General features: G+C 32.9%; 2 protein-coding genes across 2 annotated transcripts; one reads left to right on the top strand and one right to left on the bottom strand.

The window, feature by feature from the left end:
• Positions 1-2,470: 2,470 nt before the first annotated feature.
• LOC122596223 (protein SYM1-like) lies at positions 2,471-8,131 on the bottom strand. The gene is made up of 6 exons (XM_043768766.1): positions 7,672-8,131; positions 6,781-6,921; positions 6,526-6,639; positions 5,321-5,494; positions 3,005-3,120; positions 2,471-2,872 (listed from the first exon to the last, which is right to left on the bottom strand). Exons 1-6 carry the CDS (start codon positions 8,050-8,052, stop codon positions 2,791-2,793), a joined length of 1,008 nt encoding a protein of 335 aa, XP_043624701.1. The 5' UTR covers positions 8,053-8,131; the 3' UTR covers positions 2,471-2,790.
• Positions 8,132-18,948: 10,817 nt separating this feature from the next.
• LOC122596934 lies at positions 18,949-20,235 on the top strand. Its single transcript, XM_043769579.1, has 2 exons — positions 18,949-19,583; positions 19,650-20,235. The coding sequence occupies exons 1-2, from the start codon at positions 18,949-18,951 to the stop codon at positions 20,233-20,235; spliced, it is 1,221 nt and encodes a 406-aa protein (XP_043625514.1).
• Positions 20,236-21,910: the final 1,675 nt, after the last annotated feature.

The following is a 21,910-nucleotide window of genomic DNA, read 5'->3' as shown; positions in this document are numbered from 1 at the left end:
TTATTTGGTAGGTAAAAGCTATAATTTATTATTCAAAAAATGATCTTGGAGGTTGTGTAATATTTACTCTCCCAATTGCTAATATTATCTTTAGTTAATGTGTATATACACTATAATTAATCTGTTTACTTAATGTGTTTTTTTTTATTGTGTTTAGGTATAAATGAGATGGTTGGGTTGGTGATGATATATAATGACATTAACAGGGTTGGTTGGGGCTAATAGGTTATGAAAGTAATTGCGAGTCGTTGATAGGTAAAAGTTATAATTTATTTTTTAAAAATTGATATTGGAAGTTGTGTAATGCTTATTTTCCCATTGATAATAATATCCGTAGTTAATGTGAATATACAATGTAATATATATGTTTAGTTAATGGTTTTTTTTTGTTTCTTTTTAAGTATAAAATAGCATATTACCTGCGCAATGCGGCGGTTTTTGTGTCAGTGACGGTGTGGTGGTGGGGGACGACTATTGGTGGTAGCGGCGGCGTCAATGATGTTAGATAATTAATGTAAAAGTAATTGATTTAAAGGGTTAATGTGGATATTTTAAAAGAAAAAGGACTGGTAGTATTATATACTCAATAAGGGTATTTTAGTCATTTTCCCTCATGTATCTTTCAACATGGGGGATATTTTCTTTATTATATAGTATATAAGTATAGATATAGATGAGATGGTTGGGTTGCTGATGATAAATAATGGTGTTAACTATGTTAGTTAGGAATGATAGGTCATGGAAGTAATTGTAAGTAGTTGATTAGTAAAAGCTAAATTTTCTTTTTCAAAAAAATGATATTGGAGGTTGTGTAATGCTTATTCTCCCCATTGCTAATATTATCTTTAACTAATGTGTAAAGAATGTTGTTTTGAGTTTATTGAATATATATTTGCAGGGGACTCAAAACGTAGCAAACCTTAAACCACAATATAGATGCTATTCCACACTGCTAACCATATTGTTTGGTCAAACGCAATTTTTTCAAGAACTACCCACCAATCTTTGAAAGAAATAGGAAAAGTCTTAGAAAGAGAGAGAATATGAGGTGTATAGTGTATGTATGTATATACAATGTAATTTATGTATTTAGTTTTTTTTTGTGTGTGTGTGTTTGGGTTTAAATGAGATGTTTGGGTTTGTTATGATAACTTGATAAGTAATGTTATTAACTATGTTGGTTGAGGATGATAGGTCATGGAAGTAATTGCGAGTATTTGATAGGTAAAAGCTATAGTTTATTTTTCAAAAAATGATCTTGAAGGTCGTGTACTGTTTACTATCACAATTGCTAATATTATCTTTAGTTATTGTGTACATATAGTGTAATTGATGTGTTTAGTTAATGTGTGTTTTTTTTGTTGTGTTTAGGTGTAACTTAGATAGTTGAGTTGATGATGATAAATAATGACATTAACTATGTTGGTTTTGGTCCTTTGGATGATAGGTCATGCAAGTAATTCTGAGTAGTTGGTAGGTAAAAAACTATAACTTCTTTTTGAAGGTTGTGTAATGTTTACTTTCCTTATTCCTAATATAATCTTTAGTTAACTTATATATACAAAATAATTGATGTGATTAGTTAATGTGTGTTTTTATTTATTGTGTTTTGGGTGTAAATGAGATGATTGACTTGGTGATTAATGAGATTAATTGGTTGTGGATGATAAGTAGTGACATTAACTGTGTTGATTGGGGAAGATATGCCATAAAAGTAATTACGAGTAGTTGGGAATTAAAAGCTATAATTTCATTTTTTTTTAAAAAGGGTAATTACACTTTTCGTCCCTGAAGTTGGCAGATTTTGCACTTTTCATCCCTAACGTTTTTTATTACAACTTTAACCTTAAAATTGGCAGAATTTTTCAATTGACATCCTTTGGGCAAACGGTGTTAAGTTTCAGCCGTTAAGTCCTACACGTGCAAAACACATGATGGACTGAAAGTGCAAAACGTGAATAGTTCAGGAACGAAAATTGAAATTTACTTTATCAATTGTCATCATCTTCATATTCTCCGGCTGAGTGGCCAGAAAATTCGCCGAAAAACTTAAAATGCCGATGAACACACATTAACTAAGATATAATCATTATCAAACGAGCTAGCTTGATAGTGAGATATAAAGAGAATGTAAGAAAGAATACAAGAATATGACGAGGAAAACATAATGAAAAATGACGAAAAATTGAGTTTGCAAATCATTCTTCCTAAATCTCTTTGGATGTTGACTCTTCGTCTTGAGTTCATGGTTAGATGGGGAGTTCCCATTGAATTGAAATGATCATCAGTATCTAATGGGGTTCGTCTAGATGACTATATTAAACAATTAAGTTCTGATGAACTTTCATTAACCATGCCCATTTCTAATAGGTTGTTTCTAAAGAAAAACGTTAATATGATTAAAAATCACATAAGACAGATTTGAGATCGAGCTTGGCAGTGTGTTCACTTGACTATGCAGCTAGTTAGGTTAGACAAACGCTTTTGAATCATCTTTATAATCACAAATTGGGAACCCATACACAATTCAAGTCTCTAATTTCTCCAAATTAATGGTTGGAGACTATGTAACATACAACTTTTTATGCATATATACTGGTATCTGACATGATGATACCCGATATAATATGCCCCCGTGTGTGACAAATACAACATATTTACGCTACATTACATATCAACATTTTATTTTTTTTTAATCTTTAACAGACCAGTTGTGTAAGGACTTCATGCAAAGTTTATACATGTCTCCATAAAAGATGCAAGTAGATGTCAAACCGATCAAGAATATAATTATTGTTTGTCTGATGAAGAACTTGGGTCTACGTCTGATACTGCATCTGAAATCCGTGCTTCTGATTTCTCGTTAGAATACCTGATGAAAAAAACCCATTCAAATCACGCTCTCCTATCAGAATTGGTCTAGTGTCTAGATGTACCTTACCAACTGAACTACTCGTAAAAAATAAGAAAGAACATTGAAAACTGGTTGAGAGGAGATACTTACGTCGACAGTATTGTCACCCATACCAGTTCCACACAATCCACCCAAAGAAGTCTTTGCTCAAGAGGAATCACCCCATAGGTTATTAGGTGTGCAAATGGCCATAGCTTCCATCCAGCCTATCAAATAAGGTATCAATCAACAAAACTTTCTTTCAACAGTTGAATAGCATTAAAAATTTAGCCGGTGTTTTTCAAATTTCAAATGTTTGAATTTAAGTATAGAACATATGTGCAACATCGGGCCTGCTCAAACAAGAGCAGAGGCAGAGCAAGGGGAGATATAATCCAAGGGGGCATTGCATTATCACTCTCCTAACTATGCTACCCTAAACTTAGTTGACTGACAATGACAAATGCTTGCGAAACTAAGCAAGTAAGCAGGGCCTTTGAAATTGAATCCTAAGGACTCTATCACCAGTTGTGTTCTATTTCTCGAAATATATTACATAACTAGAAAAAGCTTGATGGTGACAAGTGCCCATATTGCCCCCACCCTGCCTCTGCACAGATACAACAGGCTACTTTGGTAGTCAACATGTTGTCGGGCAGCTTTTACAGTAGCTTCCCTAGCTTTTCCTGATAAATAGGAAAGGTGTGTGCAGCATGTCTGTACAAAAAAGAAATCATGTTTCTTATTATAAGGGTTCTATCTGCTTCGAGTTAGTATGTTGGTCAACCCGGGTCCATTGGTTTATGCGGTCATATGATCCCACATCGGCCAAGTATGTGATTGGTTGGTGGTTTATAAGCCTAGGTGTCCCTCCTCCTTTGAGCTAGCTTTTGGGAGTGAGTTCTTCACTTAGCTTATGGCATGATGCGAGCCTATTATGGGATGGATTTGTATCAATTGGTGTAGAACTCACTCCCAAAAGCTAGCTCAAAGGAGGAGGGACACCTAGGCTTATAAACCACCGACCAATCACATACTTGGCCGATGTGGGATCATATCATGCGGCCAAAGGTCGAACACCATAGTACAAAACTTAAATAAAAAGGTTCACTAGAGTCGAATTCGCGATGACATGAGACTTCTTCAATTTGTCTGGAGGTAGCAAAATTAGCGGGTCAGGCAATAGAATAAAGTGGGTTTGAGTGAAAACGTGTAAATATTTAAGCAGTGGCGAACTGAGAAAATAATTGGTCGGTGCCATAAAGAACGAAAGTGATATGAGCCAGTTGTTAGACAAGTCAAATAAGATCGGGTCAAAAAAGTTCAGTTCAAAGTGAGTTTAAAGAAAAGAATGTTATCACACATTATTCTAATTTCTATTTTTCTAAAAGCAAATTGTAAATGGGGAGGGGGTAATTAAATATAACACAAAGCCACAAAGGTTTAATCTTAATTCTTAAATCAAATTTGTTATAGTTTAGATCAATATTTGATTATTTTATTTGTTTTGTCTGTGTAATCGGAAAATAAAACAAGTGTGTTGTTTGAAACTTCTTCAAATCCCAAACCAAATAACGAAAAATATGTAAGCTAGATAAGAGATTAATAGATTATAAAAGAAGCCCCAACATAAGAGTATGTTTGCTTATCCTTGGTTCAACATTTTCAACGAGGCTAGGACATGGTCAGTTTTGGGCAGAGGGCATATATAGATTTTGGTTGAACATACTGTTAGAAACTAAGCTTTTGCCCTAAACATTACAAAGTTACAGGGAACAATTCCCCTGGTTTTTTATCATGTAGTTCAGCCCCTGTCTTTACGTGGGGTTAAGTGGGTTAGATTGGTTAGAGACAACCCCTCGACAATTCTTGGTCCATTATCTTAATTTTATGTGAACAATCAATGTATTCTGAATAAATTAACTGGAATCAAGGAAGAACCCACTTTATTAGAAATTTTCAGTGGTGAAGGTTGGATGGAGGTGGTCAGGTGGATCAATTGGTTGGGCGACCATCCGAGCCACTAGGTGAGTATGATTGTAATTTCACATAATGGCCTTGTGTGGACTGGCTGCAGTTTCCGGAATTCAACCTTTTGAAAATATTACATGATATAATTTTTTACAAAGAAACGGGTTTAGAACATCAGTATTTATATTCTTTTTTCCCTTAACCATTTATAATTAGCAATATTTTTAAAAGTCACCAGTTTGACCCTTTGCCAATAAAATAAAACCAGATAGACATGATAGACGGGTTGGAGTCGCTACCTCTAAATTTATGGGTTGCATATTTATTTATTCACACATTATTCAAATGGAGAAACAACAACAGGCTAAAACGGATATACTACTAGCTAGATTATGTCATTATGCCATCTACCACACCAATCAACTCTTAACAGAGGATAGTAAAAGAGTTTCTTACCGTCAACAATGGTAAGAATGTTGTTTTGAGTTCATTGAATATATTTGCAGGGGACTCGAACCGCAGCAAACCCAAAACCACAAAATAGATGCTATTCCACACTGCTGACCATACTGTTTGGTCAAATGCTATTTTTGCAGGAACTACCCACCAATCTTTGGAAGGAATAAGGGCCTAGAGAAAACATATACTATGATTCAGTAAAACAATATCAATTGAAACAATTATAAAGAATCTTTATCAAGCACAGCCCAATATGACACCTTGAGAGGCTTAATTACCACAACACAGATGTACAGAAAACCTGAATTTATTTTAAAATAAATGCATCTAAGGTCTCCAGTTATCCAATAACAAACTAGAAATCTGATAGTCTCGCTAATTATACATTGGCAGATCCAACATGAGTAGGAGTGGCAAAATGTTCAAGTTGGACAAACTGGGAAGTGGGTCAAACAGGTATCTGTGGCAGGTCGAATTCGGTTGACCTGCAATACATTTGTCGAAAATCTTATCTTAGTTTTTATTTATTATTATAAAAGTTATCTTATTTCAGGAATAAGATATATTGTAAAAATGATTTAAGCAGTTACACACTAAAATTTTTCCTTAATTCAGCCTATTTCACTCGTTTCTTCTGAGCTATTTTTTCTTTTACCTGTGTGGCTCATCAGAGATATACTGTACCCTAAATTGACCCATTTATAAGAAAATAAGTCAGAATGACCACACCTAATCATGAAAGATAAGCGTCTCATACGATAGTATTGTTTTAGTTTATCTTAAACAAACATAGGTAAAGTTGTTGAAGGATAGGGAACAAAAAGGGTGAGCGGCACCCTGACCGCTCCAACAAACCAGTTACAAAGATAACATCAGAAAAGTATGTTGCAATTGTCCCAAGAGCAAGGAAGGTGAGGTCCGGAATTCGAGACCTCGCAATAGTAATGACAAAGTTCACGGCTGAAGTCTTCCCCCCAGGTGGTGAGTCTTTTGACTCGGATGTACAGGGCCTAACCGGGTATTTCCGTGTCCAGGCTGAACCTTTTCCTTGGGCACCCCCGAAATGGTACCTAGTGGGATTTGAACCTGAGACCTCTTGAGAGGACAACGGGTCTCACCATACCACTATACCACCTTAATGGTGGTTACTACATTAATGACAGAAAATAGAAAGAAAAAAAAAAAAAAAAAAGCTATATTACCTCACATAATTGGTAATAGTAATGAGAAAGAGAACCATGAAGAGTGAATCCAACAAGGCCTGATCGAAACAAGCGTGTCCTGTCAAACTCAAATAGTGGCTTCCCTTCATAACACTGCCAAATTCATTAAAAAGAATAAAATGAACAATTGGACTTTTGGAACACAAAAACCATTAGTAAAAATGACATTAATGAATGATGGGAACGCATGCAGAAAAACAAAGTATGGAACAAGGTTGGAAGTAAAGAACTTGCCTGTGCAATCCAATCACCCAAAGAATAAACAATCCCGCTTATAACCATCTTCGCCAATACAGGATTTTGTTTAAGAGCTTCTTCATATGCTATCCAATTGTGCTCGGGAGCATATCTAAGTATCTCATAAAGGGTCCATCCCTATATGACAAAAGTAAAAGAAACTGAATTAGTATTCCAGGTTAAATGTGAACAATCAAAATCCTTGAATTTCTTTTCAAGCATCAATAGGCAGATAACAAAAATTCCAACAGTTTCACATAGAAGTGAAAGCCTCATTTATGAATTGGGTCTGCTAAAGTTTGCCAATTCTATACTATTCCAGCTTTGTAAATTTTGTTTTGATTGATTGTAAACTCTTTTATGAAACACCTGTACTGCAGAGCTATTTACAGAATTTTAAATAGAATATTGTTCGTAATGTGACTGGTAATATAGATGCAAAAGTGACAATCTATCTGGATGCAACTAAATTTGCAACCAATATATTGGCTTTCTGCTGCTAAAATATATAAAAGAAGACTAGATTCTTAAATATGAAATATCAACAACCATGGTTCTAACTCTGTTATCCAAAGTATGCAAATGTCCATTTTTGATGTATTCTAGCTGGTACAATGGTGATAATACTAGAAAAGGCCATGATCTTAGACAAATGTTAATTAACTCCAATTTTGGTGCTTTCCACAATTTAATAATAAATCTCTAAGAGCATTTTCGCAATAAAAGCCACGTCGATGGTTCAAAATGTATTTAGTCCATCCAACATGAGTTCATTTATCATGTTGAAATTCCATTTCCCTAACCCTTACATAAAAAAAAAAAATTTTTTTTTTAAGAAAACAAAAGATTATACATAATATAATATATAAAGAAAAGATAAGAACTCACATGCCAAAATTCATGATCAATAGTGAGCAACCTAGTAACAGCAATAGTACCAAAACCAAGAACTATTGAAGCATTTATTGCTTTTCCCACAAACCCATCATCTTTATCCTCCTCCTTCTCCCCTAATGATAATAATAATTCACTTTTATTTTCTTCTTCATCATCATCTTGTTTTAAACTGGTAATCTTTTCTGTAACTACCTCTCTGTCTTTTGCAACCGATTTAGTAAGTGGGTGTACTTTATCATAATTATTGTGACTGTTTCTTGATTTATTAAAGAATTTAGATGAAGTAAGAAACAAGGGGGATGGAGATGAAATGGATGGTTTGGTTGGTTGAGATAATTTGTGGGTAAACACATAATTGTTCATGGTAGCCATTGCTGAAGTGTTTTGTTGTATGTATGATCAAATTAATCAAAGTGTGTTTGGGTTTAATTGTAAATGATTTACAAAACGAGAAATGGTTCTGTTTTGTTTTATATTGCAGAGACTTGTAGCTTAAGTAGATTTTAATTTTAATCTTGAGAGATCATCCGGGCGTTGCCCTGAGAGACATGACGTTTGTTGATGTCTTTCTTTTCAAGAAAATTTTCTAAATTTATTAAAAAAATGGTATTAGGAGAAATGACGAAATATTATACATAAACGACCCTCTTATAAGAATGACAAAATATGTTGCGATCATAATACAAATAATACTAGAAAAAAGATGACTTTGATATATTAATTTCTTTCTACCATCTTCTAACCAAAATATTACATGTTCCCTTAAAAAGTTTGTGTGAAAATAAAAAAGGTTTAATGGGTGTCTACAATTTAAAATGAAATCCTTAGTACAAAATGTAAGAGATCAAAGTTTTTGGTGTAAATGTATTTTAAAGAAATAAAATTAAAAAAATTTACAAAGATAATAAATGTATAATGAGGAAAAAAAAGTTAAACATGTAAAAAATGTAAGTTAAAAGTAATAATTAGAAAATAATGGACATGTGAGATCTACAAAAAAAATAAAAGAAAAAGTTACTATTCTTTGCACAAATCCCAATACTCCCGGGCGTTGGCCCGGGAGACATTACGTATGTGGGTGCTTTTAAAAAAAATTACTTAAATTTATTAAAATAATTGTATTAGGAGAAATAACGAAATATGTCTATAAATAAATATATTAATATCGAGACGACGCTCTTAAAAGAATGGCAAAATGTGTTACATACATAATACAAACAATAATAGACAAATATGACATTTTTACATATAAATCCAAAGTTTTGAATTAACCTGACATACTAAAATGGCAGGTTTGAATATTAGTAGTCCATAATTAAATATAAATAAGTAGTCCATAAGTTTGAATATGGAATAGCAAAGCCCATTAACGATAACTATATTAACGATAACGATGTTCTTAGAAGATTGGTATAATATTAAAAACGATAATAGAAAAAAATGACAATAAAAATATATTTAATATTATACGATGAGTTTATGTTTTACAAATAATTATGGGTTCATGAGCCGGGAGTTAAAAGACACAAATTTTTTAAAGGAAACATGTAGTATTCATCTGGTGGTTAAAAAAATCAAATGGTAAAAATAAATGAAGGTGGCATGCCCATGTGAAAAAAGGAATATTAAAACTTTTGTGTGAAAGTGAAACCTGTACTGTTTAAAATGAAATCCTTACTATAAAATTGTAAGAGATTAAATCTTTTTGTATAAAATGATTTTATAAGAAAATAAAAATAAAAAAAGTTAAATAAATTTACAGTGAAAAAAACTTAACCATTTTTTTAAAAAGGGTAAAAGTTACTTTTGTGTGATAGTGAAACTCAAACAGTTTAAATGAAATCCTTAGTGTAAAATTGTGAGAGATCAAAGCTTTTGGCGTAAAATAATTTTAAAATAAATAAAATAAAATAAAAAGGTTTGAAAAAGTTACATAAATTTGCGGTGATAAAAATTTAACCGTTTTAATAGAAAAATGTAAAAAATAATAGTATAAAAAATAATGAATAAAGTTACATAAATTTGTGGTGATAAAAATTTAACCGTTTTAATTGAAAAAGGTAATATATATATATATAATCTATGTACCACCGGATACGGATACGGCTAAGGGGTACGAAAATGATAAGGGAACGAGAAACGACAAAACTAAAAAATCCAAGATACGGGTACGGAAATAAAAAAAAATATACAGATATAAATTATATCGATTTTTTTATAGAGACTTGACACTTAAAAGCTTATATATAATTGTATATGTATAAATGTATGATCACTCATTGAATGTTTATTGTTTAATAATTAGATTTGAAATATAAAAAGTTTAATGTTGATCAAATTGTATATAAGATAACTTATTTAGATTTGGGAAATTGAAAAATTCCATTAAAACCTTGATACTAATTAGAAACAACGTGTAAACTTCAAAAAAACGTTTTGGTAATCATAAAAAATTTAAGGAGACATTTCATACGTGTTTCTACGCGGAAACATTTCTATAGAGTTTTAGAAACGGGTACGCCTATCTATTTGGAGTTTTAGTACATCATAGCTTATAATACATATCTTTACTTTTACATTATATAGGGGGATAGAAATATATACCTAAGCTTACGTGGAACACTCACATTGTTTTTTTAATCTATAAATTCGTGAGGCTCAAATATTTATTCATTAATTAAAATATATTAAAAAATTTATATATGAAAAATTTTACACCTAAACTTAAGTAACAGACAACCTTCTATTCACTTTTCCTATATATAGGATGATGATTACAATTTTTTAGTTTACAAAATTAAAATTGATAATGTTATTAATAATTTAATTATAAATTAAATTTTTGATAACTATTGTTTAAATATATTATTATATTTACATTTATATTCATATTTGTTGAAAAATTGTTTTTCATTTACACTTTTCATTTTCTATCAATAATTATATTTTCAAGCTGTTGGAGTATTTAGAAAGCGAGAAATGAGATTAAGTTTGCAAAGATTAATTATAACGCTACTGGAATATTTCAAGACATTAAGTCTTTCGGGTATTTGTGGTTTAGGAATCGACAAAGAATAAGTATATAGCTTGGAAAGATTGGTGTAATTTTAAATTTGTATAACCTGCTGTATATTTACCGTCGGTGATTTGTCGGGGTTTTGTGAATAAAAGTTTACTTTTCAAAAAACAAAATTATATTTTCAAAAGTATTTAATTCATATTTATTACATTTAATAATCATCCACATGCGAAACTTTTCAAATTTTTTATCATTTAATTAATAAAAGATAATCAACATATTATTTATATATATTTTTTTGCTTTTATAAAATATTGATACTATATATTAACTTTTATTTTCAATGAATATATAAGTCAGAAATATTAAATATTTAGAACATTATTTTTAAATATTTTAATATAATTATTTTTACTTATCAAAGAAAAAGTTTAATAAAATAAATAATGATGTAATAACTAGAAGTTTTAAATATATAATAGTTTTATATGTAATCACCTAATTTATATACTAAAACTCATTTAACTCATATGAATTTTATTATTACAGACATATGAATTTATATACTAAAACTCATTTAACTCAAATGAATTTTACTTACAATATTACTTTATATGTTGAAAGGCATTTATGATCTTTTATAAATATTATTGTGAGTGTAAAGTTAGTTTTGTTTTAAGAGAAATGATTAATTATTCTTACTAAATAGTATAATAATATTTTTAATGATGAGATGGTGACAAATAAGAGACAAAATTAAAAAAAAAAAAAAAGAATTAATGAATATCACATTTTATATTTTCATAGTTTTTAAAATATTTTTAAACCAAAGATTTATTATTTCTATTGTAAATTATGGGGATTTAGTATAACCACGTGGCTCCATTGACACGCAACTAAAACCAGGTTGACTTTGTTATCTTTATTCAACACAAATTTAAATTTTTATTGGTTGTCGACAATTCGACATAAACATTTTAGGTGATAGCGGGAAGCCGGGGACTGTAATGGCCTAAAAAACTTGTAATATATGCCGGTAATTCAATAAACTTTGTAGAGTTGGCCCAAATAGTTAAGTGGGCTAGGCTACAACTTAGAGTCCACAAATTAACAAAAGCCTCAAGTTTTAATATTGATTATTGAGTTTGTTTTATGACCTTCAATTCACGGCTTCACAGAAAATGGCAGTCGCTCAAAATTAAACAAGGGGAATGCTACAAGCCCGCTTTAATGTGTCAGTACTTCATAATTATCATCTACAAAAAATTAAAAAATGTAAGGAACTATGCGTTTATGTTGTTTATTCAAATCAAGTAAGAAACTTATATTTTGGTACAAAGCATGTAACGGATGTCCGGTCTTTAAAGTTAGGCGGTTACTAATCTCGTTTTTGTTTAAATGAGTTGGGATAACTGCAGAAGATATAAAATACATTTGGACCAATTCATGAAAATAACAATCATCTTTCACCCTATGTGAAAAATACTCACCATATTAACCAAGAGCGTATGTACCTGAGAAATGCCTCCGAGGCTAATTTCTACCCGCGAATAATCTGTGGGCAATTTTACACAACATTTTTTGTAGGTGATTGTTTTAAATTTGTGGGTAGGTGTTGTTCGACATTTCCCAAAAGGTTACAAAATTTCCCACTAAGTTGTGGCTAAATCTCGACACATATAATGCTGTGTAAAAGACTAAAAGTTAATGGGTAAAGTTTTATTAGTTCATCCCTTGATATTTGTGGTTTAATTTCCCACTTGCATAATGTTTATTAAATTCTCGGGTAATGTTCGTGGCTAAATTTTCGTATGTAAAGTTCGTGTGTAAAATCCGTCTGTAAATTTTCCCACTAATATAAAGGTTTTTAGTTCGTGGTTAAATTACACATGAAGATAAACCATGTGTAAATCCGAGGGTATACATTTTCAACTATGCATTATAACTTGTGGGTAAGAAGAAAAATGTAACATCCCAAAACTTTTTTACGTTAACCGTTAACTTGTCGTTAATAACCATTAGTTAATGTGTGCTTTATATGTGTATATGTGATTAAGCGATTAACGTGGGCAATGTGTTAAATTGATTAAAAATAGTAAAATTAAAGTTGATAATGATTAATAAAGTCAATTAGTGTTCCCGATAAGATATAAGAGTCGATAAGTGTTCCCGTAGGCTTTGAACGAGCAGTTAAGTGACGAAAGGAGTTCTAATGAAGTACGAGTGCCTAGATGTAAAGTTATGAAAGTTGTTCCAGCATGTTTAAGGCATAAGGCACGACCATAAGGCTGAGAAATAAGATCTAAACCCTAGAAAACACTTACACACAAAACCCTAGGTCAATTCTTCAAGTTCTAGTCAATTTCGGGGGTTTTCGGAAGGGATAATTCTTACTTTTAGATCCGTTAGTCTTACCTACAGGTTAACATCATCCCTTGATTGTTAATTATATTTTCAATTAGGTTTTGTCCTTGGAGATTCAACCATGAGGGTTGGGGTTGTTTAAAGTTGATGCTTTCGGTTAAAAACGTCGTTTTCGTGAGTAAAATCATTAATTGAGTTAGTTAACTACAAGATGATAAATTTAATGTTGAATTATGTTGTTTATATATATAAATAAGTGAATCCTAGGTGTTTAATTAGATCCATAAGTGTTCAACTGTGTATTTGTACAAAACGTTGCGGTTTCGAGTCGTTTTAATGATTAAAAGGGATTCATATTTGCAATCGATTCAAGGATCGATTGATGTTTTCAAAGTCTTTAATTGTGACCTAATTAATGTTAATTTAGTAGGTATAAGTCGTGGTGGAGGCTTGGGATCCGTTTGGAAGGAGATTAAGGAGAAACGAAGTGAAGAGTGTTGGTTCGTCCAGTAGGTGCGACGCACCTCTAAAAAGGGTGCGGCGCACCTAGTATTTTTAGGGTAAGTGTGTTAATGTTTCATCAGTGAGTGCGACGCACGATAGGGTAGGTGCGGCGCACATTGTGTTGGCGAAAAGGGGTGTGATGGAGGGTGCGTTGTGGAGTGCGACACACCTTAGCTTTCCTCCTATTGTTTTTTCATCTAGTGCGGCGCACCTAGCCTATTTATGTTCAAAATCATTGTTTAATGCTTAGCTCATTCATCATTCGTTCTAGGTTTCCAGGAGTATGTACCAAGCACCTTAAGCTTACTTTAAGTTGTTGTGAGCCCGTATAAGGTAAGATACATTTCTTTTCTCACGTTGGAGGCACCACAAATGTAGTTTTCTATAATTAACCTTTTAATCAGATTAGCTTATGTGTGTTGGGTTTTCCGGGTTATGCAGGAGGTTATGTGAGAATGAATGTATATTGAAATGACCTATGTTGTTATGTAAACGTTTAAACTAAAAGTAGTTATGTGCATAGGTAGTATGATGACTTTAACGATGTTGCTATGACATGATTACAAGATGTGTTGTTGATAATGTCGTTAATATGTTGTAATTTTGATATGTGGTGGTTTATATGTGGCACTTAAGTATGAAATGTCTAGTTCACTAGATACACGTAAGAAATGTTATGAGTTGTGCACTTCATTGAGATCAAATGTGTAACACCCGTCGTTTAAAAATATGGATTTCCAAAAACTTTCGCCTAACGGCGTCAAAGAAAGCGGAATTAAACTTTAAAAGTCCAAACCAGTAAAATCTGTTTGGTTTATTCATTAAATGGTGTTACTAGCCATATCGTTAAAACAAATCTAAATGGAAATCCATCGGTTGCCCAACATTAAACAACCAAAATTATAGTAAATACAAATCATAAATATCTAAACATAAATCAACGTCTTATGCGAGTAGCCACTATGGGTAAACTACAGCCAGCTTCAAGATCATCTACCCATGCCTCACATCTTCTCACATCTATCTGCTCACTATTGTTGGACCTGAGGGCACAACACATTTTAAAAGAGCAAGTGTTAGCTAACGAATTAATTAAGTAAGATAACACATAGTTTATAAAACATTTGTCCATTTAAAACATTATAGAAAAGTCATATTTCATGTTAAAGGCACATATCATCACAAGTCATCACATATATCATATCACATCTCGCATTACACATCTTTCATATAGAATGAGTCATCCTAAAATTATTCCGGTATTACCAACTAATGAGTCATCAGAGGGAACCCATTTTTCTTCAGCAACCATGCATTGATTATTATTATTTTCTGCATACATGAGAGCAATTTGAGCCTTAAGCTTTTTGTATTTTAACTTGTAGCTATCATCAGGCTTGTTATATGAAGTAGATGGACCAGACTGGGATACAAACTGATTTGACTTGTACTCCTTCATGAAATGACCTTTTCCGCCACACATAAAGCATGTCAGATTGGCCTTGTCAGTAGAGGAACTGGGTGCATGTTGTCCAGTAGGTCTATTGGCTCTTGCTTTAAAACGGTTGAACGTTTTTGCAATCATTGCCACCAGATCATCACTATCAGTTTCATCACAGTCATGAGAGATATTATTAGTGACTCCAGATTCCATTAATTCAGACATCATCTTATTCATAGAAAATACATTCTCGGAAGACATTAGTGCCGCACAGGGTGGTTTAGTATGACTAACCACAGGGGAACTACTGGAAGCATGATTTAGAGCATCTTTTTCAGCCTCATTCTCTGGGTTTAATTTTCTTCAGTGAATCTGAAGGCTCCATACAATGTTGACAAAGTATGGGAATGCAAAGTTTTGCCTTGCCTCAAGACCACAATCATATGAGACCATTTTGAAGGAAGAATATCACAAAATATTTCCAAAAGTATATCCTTATCTTTTTCTACTCCCAGTCCTTTTAACTGGTTTATGATGCTCATAAATCTGGTGTAAGTACCAGTTAGAGATTCATTCGGTAGAGCAAAAAATGACTCATATCTTGGTAACAATAGTGTCATCACCACCTTCATACTGGTTCACTAGCTCATCCCACATGCTTTTAGCACTGGGATATAGAACTAATGTGGGAATAAGAGATTCAGGAACAGCACCGAGGATCATATTTTTCAAAATAGTATCAATATTAACAAGTCTTTTATCCTCTTCATACCAGTGTTCCTCTCTCTTTTCCCTTCCAGATCATGCTCCAGTTGGATCAAGAAGTGGGTTGAGAGGACTTCTAGGAATATAGGGTCCTTCATTTAAAATTTTATCATATTCCTCTCAATTCCAGTAACATGTAAAATCATCCTAGCTTTCCACGTCCCAAATTCGTCACCATTCCCACTGAATTTGGGAACGGAAGTGTTTGAGTAATGCACATGCACGTGTGGAGAAGCAGGAATAGGAGGTGGTGGTGGGGGATTATTGTTAATAGGTGGTTCATTAGTTTTATTAAAAATAGGAGGAGGTTCAACATTTAAAGGGTTTCCTTGTGTATTTTCTGGGTTGACCATCAAGAAAAAGCAGATCTAGGCAAGTATATTAGCCTTCTGCTCTGATACCAATTGTAAAATCCCTCACTTGATGGTTTAACCCACAAGTGTAGAATAACAAGGTCAAGTACGCACTAGATTGGACTAGTATTGCTTATAATATAAATGCAAGTATATAAATAAAGCAATAACGACTTAAGCAATAAATAAGTAAATAAGTATGTAAATGGTGGAACACAAATGTAATTTTCAAGTGTATTTTATTTATTGATGTTAAATAAAATACAAGGTTATTGCATAACTAAGATATTACAAAGTAAGTATCTAAACAACCTTATGAACTACAAGTGATCTATATTTGCTAAATAAACTTCTTGATCGAAATACTTAAAGTTGTGAAGTATAACTGTTAAGATCGAGAGTATTTAGGCAAACACACCAAATTGCAAAAGTGATTTGGACGAGGGATATTTATAGGCAAAAAGAATTACTCTCTCCGTCCCACAAAATGTGTCCACTTTTGAGTTTTCAAAGTCAATTTTTTGCAACTTTGACCTTTAATATCTTTGTTTGTGTTATATAATAGTCGATGAAAGTTATACCGATATAAACATATATCAAACTCAATTAATTCATATAACTTTCATCAAGTATTATACAACACAAAAAAAGATATTCAAGGTCAAAGTCGTAAAAGATTGACTTTGAAAATTTAAAAGTGGACACATTTAGTGGGACGGAGGGAGTAATATTTAATTCTTTTTGTCGTACAAATAAAGTTTCATACATTTAAGGATATAATATTTATACCTTAAATGTATTGATTAAAGTATAAAGATAAAGTCACATTGATGTGACCTTTCATACTTTAACCAACCATCTTTACACGCGTATAAGACTTTTTACAAGGGACAAATATATTATCCGGATAAAAGTGTTTAAAGGTAAGCAAGTCAATTTCTTATAATCCGTGTTCAGACTTGTAAGGTCTAGAATACTGACAAGGACTCCAGTCAGGAGATCTGGTAAAACTACAAGTGGGCTCCGCCATTTGTCAGTCTTCTTTCTTCAGACTTCAGTCTTCGACTTCAGTGAGAATGTTCTTCAGTGGAGAGATCTTGACTGGAGTGAAGTCCAGTGAACCAATCTGGTGGAATCCAGATTCCTGTACAAGTAAAAGGTTCATTGCCTTCTCATAATTTCTGGACAAATCTTTAGAGGGCTACAGTAGTCTCGTCTGGAGCGAGTCCAGTAAATCTGGACCTAACATAATTTCAAAAGGAAAGGTGTGAAACCAGTAATATAGGTGTGAAACCAGTAATATGGCGCAAACGTTAAGTATCATTTCAGTAATTAACACTTAAACTTTTGACACCACATAGGCTATCTTTGGCACAAACTTTTCGAGAGCTTTTCAGGAGCTTTAGCTTTTTATTTTAAACTAAAAGCTCCTAAAATATTAAAAGCTTTGTTTGGATGCAACTAGCTTTAGCTTTTATTTGAAAGAAAAAGCTCCAAAATGAAACGCTACTTGAAGTAGCGTTTCAGGAGCTTTAGTTTTTCAAATGAGCTTTTAATCTTTAAAACTACACAAATACCTCTTGAAGTTACAGGTATAACTATCATACCAAACACTTTTAAAAAATAAAAGTTACAGCTATCAGCTACAGCTACAGCTACTTTTGCCAAACATACCCATTGTAATATAAGTTAAAGAGGTTGTTGGTAACATAATTTTTAAAATATTTATATAAATAATAACCAACACTTCTAAGTTTTTAAAACTAAGAAGCTAAATTTAATGTTAAAATGAACGTATTACCTCTTTTGTTCTATACGAGTACAAAGCTATTTTTTTTTTCATATTAAAATATTTTACGTTGATCTAGTTAGGAAATATATGTATGGGTTCGTGATAAGTTGAAAGAGTGGCGTGAAGAAGTTGTCAAATCAGAAGGGGAGGAATCTGAGATGTGTAAAAAAGAACTACAAGAAATTGATCAAAGAATGGAAGAAGCAGACCTTTCTGAAGAAGAGACATGGACTAGAATGGAATGCAAACGTAAGATTTTGGAATTGGAGCGCACACGAGCCTTAGACATCAAACAGAAGTCAAGGTGCAAATGGGCGCTCAAAGGGGACGAAAACACTAAATTCTTCCAAGGCCTCGTTAATAACAGAAAAAGAAGTAATGGAATTCCAGGTTTGATGGTTGACGATACATGGGTCTCTAAACCGAGCCTAGTTAAAAAAGCTGTGTTTCAATTTTTTAGTAACAAATTTAAGGAGGAGTGGGCTTCAAGGCCTATTCCTGAATTTAATGTGAGCTCGAAATTGTCATCTGTTGATGCTGAAGCAATTGTGGCTCGATTTACTGAAGCTGAGATTAAAGAGGCAGTCTTTTTATGCGGAGATGATAAGGCACCCGGACCCGATGGCTTCACTTTCAAATTCTTCAAAAGATTCTGGGATAAAATTGCAGGTGATTTTGTGGCTATTTTTGATTCTTTTTATCATACAGGATCGTTTGGTAGTGGTTGTAATTCAGCTTTTATTACACTCATACCCAAAGTAGTCGACCCCAATAGCCACAATGATTATCGGCCGATAACGTTGGTGGGTTTAGTAAGGTTGTCTCCAAAGTTCTAAGTGTGCGATTGAAAAAGGTACTGGGGTCATTGATATCTAACTCGCAATTTGCCTTTTTAAATGACCGTTTGATCTTAGATGGTCCGTTGATCTTAAACGAAATTATCTCCTGGATTAACAAAAGGAAACGCCAAGCATTTTTACTTAAGGATGATTTCAATAAAGCTTACGACAATGTAAACTGGAACTTCCTAATGGCAATTATGCATCAAATGGGATTTCCGCCAAAATGGTGCACTTGGATATATGGACTTTTGTCCTCAGCTAGAGCGGCTGTGCTTGTTAATGGCACACCAACATTTGAATTCCAATGTGGGAAAGGGATGCGTCAAGGTGATCCGATATCCCCTTTCCTATTTTTGATTGTTATGGAAGGTTTTTCGTGTATGATTAACAAGGCAACAGCATCGGGATTTCTTGCGGGATTAAAACTACCAAAAGGTGGACCGGTTATCTCACATCTCTTATACGCAGACGATTGTACGTTTATAGGAGATTGGTCAATGTGTAACCTTTACAAGGTTGCTAGAGCTCTTAGAGTTTTCTACCTTTGTTCAGGTCTAAGGATTAATCTCGGGAAATCAAATTTGTTTGGAGTCGGAGTTGATAATACGGAGGTTAAAAGGGCTGCTGAAGTTTTTAAATGCAAGGAAGGCTCACTACCATTTAAATATCTCGGGCTTCGTATCGGTGGTAACATGAACCGTATATCTAGTTGGGATTTCTTGTTCGATATTTTTGAGTCTCGCCTAGCTAATTGGAAGGCCAAATCACTCTCAATTGGTGGAAGGGTTACACCCATCAAGGCGGTATTGGAAAGCTTACCGTCGTATTATTTTTCTCTTTTTGTGGTTCCTAAGATAGTCATCGAAGGCTTGGAAGCCATTATTTGAAGATTTCTTTGGGGAGGTTCTCATGACGAGAAAAAGATCCATTGGGTAGCATGGGATAGAGTTGCTTCGCCCATCAAGCATGGAGGGTTGGGTCTTTGTAGATTGGCAGATTCAAACATCGCTTTGCTATCAAAGTGGATTTGGCGGTATCGAAATGAAGATAACGCACTCTGGAAGAAGGTGATAGACTCGTTGCATGGGAATTGTGAAGGATGGAGATCAGTCCCTGTAAACAAGTCTCTTGCTAGTGGTTGGAAGAATATTGTTCAAAAAGCTGAGAAAGTGAAAGTGGCAGGGAAAGATCTAATTGGGTTGTTCAAAGGAATTTGTGGAAAAGGAGATAGAATTCGGTTTTGGATTGATCCCTGGGTTGACAACACTTGTCTAAAAGAGTTATTTCCTTTATTATTTGGGCTGGAAAATGACAAAAAATGTTTAGTTGCCGATCGGTTTTGTACGGAAACGAAAAGGTTTGTGGGCAACTCAATTTGGTACTCGATGCCGATATCACAGGAGGTTCTAGAGGAATGGCTGAAGTTCACAACATTACTTGAAGGCATACGACTGACCGATGTAAGGGATAAATGAGAGTGGTTGGGTACGTTGAAAAAGAGCTTCTCGGTGAAAAGTGTAAAGAAATTTCTTCAATGCGGGAGAGACTATAGTGGCAGATTTGTTTTTAACATCATATTTCTCCTTGCTAAACATTATAATAACATATTTACCCACTTAAGTTCCTTAATATCATATATACCCAATCTAAACCTTAAAACTCTTATATTTACCCACTTAAACAACTTAACATCATATATACCCATTCTAAACCTTAAAACTATCATATTTTCAAAATAAATTAATTATTATAACTTTGTAATTTTTTCCCCCTAGAAACTATAACTTATTTAACTTAAAAACTATTATATCCATTTTGTTCGACAAAGAAATGGATTCCTTTTTTTCCCATTAATCTATCGATTGAATTATAATTATTTGATTGTAAAAGAGTTGTGAACACCAAATTTACAGAATCAAAATAGTTATTTTTTTTTTTATGTTATAAATGAGGCACTCTTTAAATTAGTTATTTCTTATGATCTTTTTTTGGTTAATATATATATCCATCATCTTTTTCATCTTTAAAAACAACATCATTAGATTATTACACATTATTCACACTTGATCCAACATTATATCATTATCTTTAATTAGTTGTATTTGGTCTTAAAAAAATGAAACAATTCTTAGTAGCAATGACAAAAAATTGGCGGCTATAGTGTGATGATTCCTAATTATATTCATTACTTTATTACCTAAATTGCTAATTATAGTTTTAAGGTTTAGAATGGGTATATATATGACATTATGATGTTAAGTTGTTTAAGTGGGTAAATATGATAATTTTAAGGTTTAGATTGGGTATACATGATATTAAGGAACTTAAGTGGGTAAATATGTTATTATGATGTTTAGCAAGGAGAAATATGATGTTTTCCCTTGTTTTTATGTGGGCGAAAGGAGTGACTAAGAAATGCAATATTTTCGTTTGGAGGGCTGCCATGGATCGGGTTCCAACTTATAAAGCGCTTCAAACTCGGAATTTCTATTTTGGTACTACTTTATGTAGGTTATGTGAATCAGTGGATGAAACTATATAACATGTTTTGTGTTCCTGTGATTGCTCTATGGAGGTTTGGAAGAAAATAGCATTTTGGTGCAAGGTAGATAATCTCACATTTTCATCCGTCCAAGAAGCCATCGAATTAAAGAAGCCATCGAATTACACAAGTTGATGAGAATGGGAAAGAAGGCAAAGAAGATGTTCAAGGGAATTATTTTCGTCACGCTTTGGTGTCTTTGGAAGGCAAGGAACGAGAAGATTTTTGAAAATATCTACTTTTGTAGCGATAAGGTTTTTCATGACATTAAATCTATAGGTTTCTTATGGTACAAAAATAGGATGAAGAATGGGTCTATTACGTGGGAGAATTGGAATGATTTTATTGTAATCTAACTCCCTTGGAACTCAATTGTATTGTATTACTACTCTGTAATTGCGGAGTAGTGTTGTTGTGAATGATATATACTTTTTAAAAAAAAAATATGTAATATGTTTTATTGTATTGATTTAATTCATACGAGTCATATGTCCATGCAATGCGGTGGTTATCTGGTAGTGGCGCAGGGTGGTGGTGACGGCAACGGGTGGTAGGGGCGACAATGTTGGTGAATATAAAAGTAATAGATTTTAAAGGAGGTAGCGTAG

Source organism: Erigeron canadensis, chromosome 4 (genome assembly GCF_010389155.1).
Source record: "Erigeron canadensis isolate Cc75 chromosome 4, C_canadensis_v1, whole genome shotgun sequence".
NCBI classification, from domain to species: Eukaryota; Viridiplantae; Streptophyta; class Magnoliopsida; order Asterales; family Asteraceae; genus Erigeron; species Erigeron canadensis.
Note: the sequence above shows the minus strand (reverse complement) of the source record. Positions and strands in the feature narration are given on the sequence as shown.

What these genes read in the sequence shown, in the direction of transcription:
- LOC122596223 (XM_043768766.1), bottom strand. Translation starts at nt 8,052, where the DNA reads ATGGCTACCATGAACAATTATGTGTTTACCCACAAATTATCTCAACCA. An exon ending in TTGATCATGAATTTTGGCAT is followed by an intron (nt 6,922 to 7,671) that starts GTGAGTTCTTAT and finishes TTTGTCATATAG; the next exon opens with GGATGGACCCTTTATGAGAT. An exon ending in TGGGTGACAATACTGTCGAC is followed by an intron (nt 2,873 to 3,004) that starts GTAAGTATCTCC and finishes TTTTTTCATCAG; the next exon opens with GTATTCTAACGAGAAATCAG.
- LOC122596934 (XM_043769579.1), top strand. Translation starts at nt 18,949, where the DNA reads ATGGCAATTATGCATCAAATGGGATTTCCGCCAAAATGGTGCACTTGG. An exon ending in GTATTGGAAAGCTTACCGTC is followed by an intron (nt 19,584 to 19,649) that starts GTATTATTTTTC and finishes CATTATTTGAAG; the next exon opens with ATTTCTTTGGGGAGGTTCTC.